Source organism: Mus pahari, chromosome 14, assembly GCF_900095145.1.
Source record: "Mus pahari chromosome 14, PAHARI_EIJ_v1.1, whole genome shotgun sequence".
In the NCBI taxonomy this organism is placed as follows: domain Eukaryota; kingdom Metazoa; phylum Chordata; class Mammalia; order Rodentia; family Muridae; genus Mus; species Mus pahari.
This window is the reverse complement of record NC_034603.1, coordinates 22378414-22384413: the sequence shown is the minus strand read 5'-3', so window position 1 is coordinate 22384413 and position 6000 is coordinate 22378414. Positions and strand designations below refer to the sequence as shown.

The following is a 6000-nucleotide window of genomic DNA, read 5'->3' as shown; positions in this document are numbered from 1 at the left end:
TCTCTCTCTCTCTCTCTCTCTCTCTCTCTCTCTCTCTCTCTCTCTCTCCCTCCTTCCTTCCTCCCCGCCCCCAACTCCATTTTGGTTTTTAATCTGTGTCCTGTGCAGGTTATACATCTCAGCACCAACAGATGGCGTACAGAGCTTGGGAATTCACAAGGATGTCACCAGGTGCAGCCCCAGCTGGTCCTTCAAATTACTCCAGGATACAAGGTCTGGAACCACTCAGGGGTAGCCCCTGAACCACATGACCACATGACCACATGCCATCCAGTCACACAGATCCCCATTAAGGAAAGACCACACAATAAGTTCTACCACATTTGGAAACTGAAATAGCCATAGCGGCAAAAACGGACCTTCTACTCTGAAAAGCACCAATTAGCCACCGTGCTTTGGAGATGAGCTTTAGCCAACCTGAAACACTTACTGACAAGCAAACATTGGTTTCTCAAATTTGGTTAGATTTAAACATCTGTTCCAAGAGAAAAACAATCTTAAACACTTAAAACCTTAGCTGGATATGGTAGTTAGCTCACACCTGGAATCCTAACACCTGGGAGGTTGTGACAGGAAGAGTTTTGGTAAGTTCAAGACCAGCCTGGGCTACATAATAAGTAGCAGGCCGGCCTGCTCTGACTGAGACCACTATAGCATGAGACCCTGTCCAAAGCCAAGCAACACAACAATAAAAAAAGAAATCTTTGTACATAAACATAGTTTGATTCAGATTAAACATAAGAATTTTACATTTAAAACCAACTTTACAATTAGTTGTAGGCTATCATCAAAACAGCATATAAAATTTAGAACTTCTTATAAGCCTTGCAGATCTCTCATACTATATCTTTGGGCGATTTTGATAGAAATCATGTTTGTTTGTTTGTTTGTTTGTTTTTGTGACAGGGTCTCTCTACAGAGCCCTTGCTGTTCTGGAACTATGTAGATCAGGCTTGCCTTGAATTCATGGAGAGTCCCCTCCCACATGTGTCACCAAACCCTTTGAAAAAGCAGTTATTGAAAAAATTTTTGTTTACTCCCGTGTGTGTGTGTGTGTGTGTGTGTGTGTGTGTGTGTAAACAAGCATCCAAGCAGAACACACATGCATGTACAAATACGCACATACGTGTGTGGAGTTCAGAGGTCAACTTCTTTCAGGAGTTGGTTCTCTTCTCCCATTATATGGGGCACAGGAACTAAACTCAGGTCATCTAGTGTGACAGTAAGCACCATTACTTGCTTAGCTATCTTGCTGTCCCCAGAGAACAATTATGGATGCTGATTTTATAAAAGGACAATTATCTCAAAATCCAAAAGGATAAAATTTTTATTAGCGTGTTACTATTTTCTGCTTGGAACCTTCTTCTCTTTGGCTTTTACTTAAGAGTACAGATGCTAGCAGGGAAGTGGACTGCGCATGCTCAGTCCTGAGCCCAGCTACAGAAAGTCTCAGAGGAACCTTTGCAGGGGCTTTGTTTCCTTCTCCTTTGCAGAAAGGACACTGGGCTGATGGTGTCCTCCTAGCAAGTAAGCTTGCCTGCAGCTGCTAAGACAGCAGTGCCCATAAAAGTAAAAATAAGGTAGGGTGCTTGGGAGCCCGACCAGACCCACGTGATCTCCCGGGGACAGCAAGGCTTCTATTTCAGCCTTATGATCGCCTGCGGTTGTAAGGGCAACAAGCACAGCCTTACCCCTCCAGTGACCTCATTTAGCTCAGGAGTGGGAGGTGTCCGTTAGTTCACAACAATCCTTCAGGGGGTCTTTGTGTGTGTGGCCTTCTGGTTGGCCACCTACCAGGCAGGGAGAGAGGCCAGGTCATGGTCACCATGCTTCTCTGTAATGTGGGGGTGAGAAAGGTCAGTTACCTGTTCAAAAGAATGCAGTCCGCTTTCTTTCCCCAACATCACCATGTCATCCAGAATGGCTTTCTTCAATTCCTGAATTGAACCATGTAAGTGAAACAATAACACATTTCAAAACAGGGTTGGAGGTAGGGGGGCAGTGCAGATAGAGGGAAGAAGGTTTTGAATTAAGGTCAACCAGTGAGAGAGACGCATGCTCTCTCTCGGTCTCTTCCCTGGTGAGGGTAACCTGGTGCCATGCCAGTCTATACCTCTCTCCAGGAGAGAAAGGGAGGTAAATGGCCTAAGAGGTCACTGTGGGCAGGTTAGGGCATGCTTTGTTTAAAGTGGTCTGTTGGTCAGCATGGAAGTGCTGCCACCCTATGCAAGCTTGGGGCTCAGGGTGGGGAGAGTAGAACCAGAGATGCCAGCCTGCATCTGCTGTTGAAACACAGAAGAGCAACCCTCCCTAGATGTCAAGACAATTCCGTGATGGAGCAGTGGATGCTTTAAGCAGAAAGAGCTGTGTACTGTTTCTGTCCTATCGATACCTGTTAACCCAGTACACGTGAGATCCACCTTCCCTTGGCAAGGGCACAGCCAGTGGGGCAAAGAGCCTGGGTTCACATCTGACTCTGCTGTGAACCAGCTGTGTGGTCTGGGACAAATCATCTCCTCTTGGACAGCTCCCTTCCAAGCTATGGGGCAGTGGGGTTAGATAAACTCTGTGTGATGGTTACTGGTCCCAAGAGCCCAATGGTTTACTTTGTTTTCCAAAAGAAAGCAGGGATGTCTTCAACAACCACAAAAGGGTCAATCTCTGATTTGGGGTTCCTACAGTGTGTAAAGTAGTACCAGACACATCTTATGCATTTAGATTTCATGGTCGTCAGCTTTTCTGTCCTCTTGTTATGTGACTTATAAAATGCTCAGCAGCCTGTCGGGAGGCACCTTGGGGCACAGACCTTTTTTGTGCAGAGTTCCTGATAGGTCCCTTCGATTCCTTTCTTCTGAGCCCAGGAAGGCATGACTTCAGGGTCAGGCACGACAATGCCAACCAAAAAGGCCTACAAAGCCCACCAGAAAAGCAGAGTCATGATAAAAGCTTTTAGAGCTCTCATTTGTGATCCAGCAGTAAAAATAATCTCTTGGCATTCTCAGACTCCACCCTTTCCTAAAAATAAGTCTACAGTTATGAAACATTTGTTCAGAGGTTATAAAACACTTCTACTAATGTGCTACATGGTCCTGACTGATCACGTCTGACACGGGCCTGATCAGTGGTTAATTATTTGATTAGCTTGCCTGAGGCCCTGAGTTCAAGCTCCGATTCCAAAAACCAAAAATCAAATATACTCCTACACACACACACACACACACACACACACACACACACACACACGCACACTTCTGATATACCCCCAGATTTTCATGTCAACCTCAGATCTGCATATATTGGAGGGTGCTAATCTAACAACTTGATTGATCCCAATTCCGTGAGCCCAAACATTTCCCAGAACTTTCAAACTACTTCCAATTTATTCATGAAGAACTGTTTTAAAGTTTTTGGTTATTTTCTTTAAAAGTGATGTACGGTTTAATTATATAAACAAATGCACAGGATAGACTAGGGTCAGTAGTTCTGATACCATAGAATATATTTTTGGTTTTTCTGACCATGACCTAAATGATATTGACAGCAAATGTTTTAATACTGATAAGCAATATTATCATCAGTAACATTCCTTGCATTACTATATTAATTTACCTGCACAATTGATTTGCATATTAAAATTGAAACAACAGTGCTTAGAGGGTGGGATATCTCAGTGGTCTCAGAGGAAGAGTGTTTGCTTAGCATGCAATAAGGCTCTGAGTTCAACCCACAGCAACACACACACACACACATACACACACACACACACACACACACACACACACACAAATCAGAAAAGCAACAATACTGAATTTTTTACTTAATATCTTTTTTCAAGAACCCCCCCCTTGGAAGTTTGTTGGCATACACTAAAAGTTAGTGGAAATGTCTATTTCTACGTCTTCAAGGAACTCACTTGTCCTAACTGCAATTAACCAAATCCTAAGTAATTAAGATTTCTTCTGCTGCCCTCAAACTCAGGATCCTTTTGCCTCTGCATGCATCACCGTGCCTGGTTTTATGTGGTGCTGGGCACCCAGGACTTCAAAACAGGAAGTGCTCTGCTCAGTGAGCTAGATTCCCAAACCCCATAATTTCTCTTTTAGAAAGGATCTTTTCCTCTTGACTAGAAATGTATGGGTGAGTCCTGATGGTTGACTAGAAATCAAAACACAATCTGGAGGTTCTGGAGGGCCAGTATGCGCAGGAGCACTGGAGCAGCGGTGCTCACCTTTAAGCTGTCCCCGTGGACGTAGATTTGCGCCACAGGCTCACTCCGGATGTAGATGTTCTCAATCTTCTCTGGCGCAACGTATTCCCCCTGAGCAAGTTTAAATATGTGCTTTTTCCGATCAATGATTTTGAGCGTTCCCTCCTGTGGAGTGGAACAGACAGCTTTCTAAGACAGCGCTCGCTCCCATTTCCAAGCTGGAGCCGCCCCTCCTCGGTGCAATCTTACCCTGGACACCCCAGGACCCCAGAGCTGCTCTGCTCTTTGTCTACAGAGATGTTGCATGGGGCTTGATGGAGCCATCGACCACCACAGGTAAGTGACATGCCAGTTCTGCTGGGCCCTGAGCATCCAGCATCCCTTCTTCTGTATGGGCCTTCCTACTTCCCCAGTCACCCTCACCCAGCCCCGCCCCGCCCCCTGAAGCAGGCATTCAGTGCCTCTGCTCAGATTCATGTCCATCCCACCAGGGCTCCTCTTGCCCAGGCCCATGCTCCAGCTGTATCTTTTCCTCACCAACATCTCCAGATCTACTCTCTTTGACCTCACTAGAGTCCATTGCCCCAGCTACGGCCTCAACCCCAGAGTGCCCTGGCCGTCTCCTGGTTGAAAGCAGGTTCTTCAGAGAGCCAGTGCTTCCACCCAGCCATTAGATCATCTCCCCAGCATCCCCTGGCAGGGAGGGCAGGAAATGGGGGCCGGTGCCAGTGGCCTCCAGGACTCTATTCACCTCACTGACACTGGGACTTTTTTGAGTTCCTGGAATGATGAAGTGGCACATAAGCCATTATCTCTGGGAACAGCACACCAGGGATCGACATTTGCATGTGCTTACATTGCTGGCTAGATCTCTTCATGGGCACCCAGACTTCATCGTGGTCAGTGACTCCTATCATGCTGTGAAAATCTGTCCACCCAGGATATGCCTCTCCCAGAATGAGGCTCTTTCAGATTGCTGTCCTCACTGTCCTAGCCTTGTCTATTCTCTCTCTCTCTCTCTCTCTCTCTCTCTCTCTCTCTCTCTCTCTCTCCCTCTCCCTCTCCCCTCAGGCTCATCAATCCTCACTTGTAGACTCCCTCACCCTCACCCTCACCCTCACCCTCACCCTCACCCTCACCTCTTTTTCCTCCCTCCATGGAAACCAACTACATTCTGAGCAGACCAACTCCTGCATACCCTCCATGCCCACATCAACTGTTTGGTCCTCCAGGGCCAGAACAATCTCTCCAGGAAAGGAAAAGAAAGCGGGTCTGTTTCTCTCCACACTAGGGCTGGATCCCTGATGCTTCCCCTACACTAGCTTCTTTGGTCTTCACAGACACCGCTGGCTGTTGTCACCTCTGCTCCTCTAGAAAGCAAATGAGGGTCCTTTAACTGATTCTCATTAGTCAGGAATTAGTCAACCCTTCCAGCAGCCACAGGGCTAGGAAACAGAAGATGCAGGGTTGAGACCCAGGGCTTTCTGTATTAGAGGACTTCTGTTTTATCTATTACTATGATACAATAAAAATTTAAAGCACAAATCTTTCTTAAACATAATCATTGAAGCCTTGCACATGGTCTTCTAGAAAATGGGACCAAAAAAAAAAAAAAGGACATTGCCTATCTGCTCACTCAAATAAGCTGATGCCAAGACCAGAGTCATCTTAGAGTAAACATTACGGACTGATCTTGTTTGTGGATTAAAAACAAAAAAGGCACAAACACATGGCTAGGCGAACAGTATGCAAGAAAGTCACATCAGAGTCACGATGAACTGAAACCAGGGGTG

At 46.0% G+C, this 6000-nt stretch overlaps 1 protein-coding gene across 6 annotated transcripts in view; it reads right to left on the bottom strand.

Moving 5' to 3' along the window:
- Acsl6 (acyl-CoA synthetase long chain family member 6) overlaps nucleotides 1–6000 on the bottom strand; it is a 61549-nt gene that overhangs the window by 9583 nt on the left and 45966 nt on the right. For all 6 annotated transcript variants that reach the window (XM_021213185.1, XM_021213183.1, XM_021213182.1 and 3 more), the window contains 3 exons: nucleotides 4229–4372; nucleotides 2807–2908; nucleotides 1866–1937 (listed from right to left, as the gene is read on the bottom strand). In XM_021213185.1, coding sequence (XP_021068844.1) covers nucleotides 1866–1937; nucleotides 2807–2908; nucleotides 4229–4372 — 318 coding nt within the window. The remainder of the gene's footprint in view (nucleotides 1–1865; nucleotides 1938–2806; nucleotides 2909–4228; nucleotides 4373–6000) is intronic.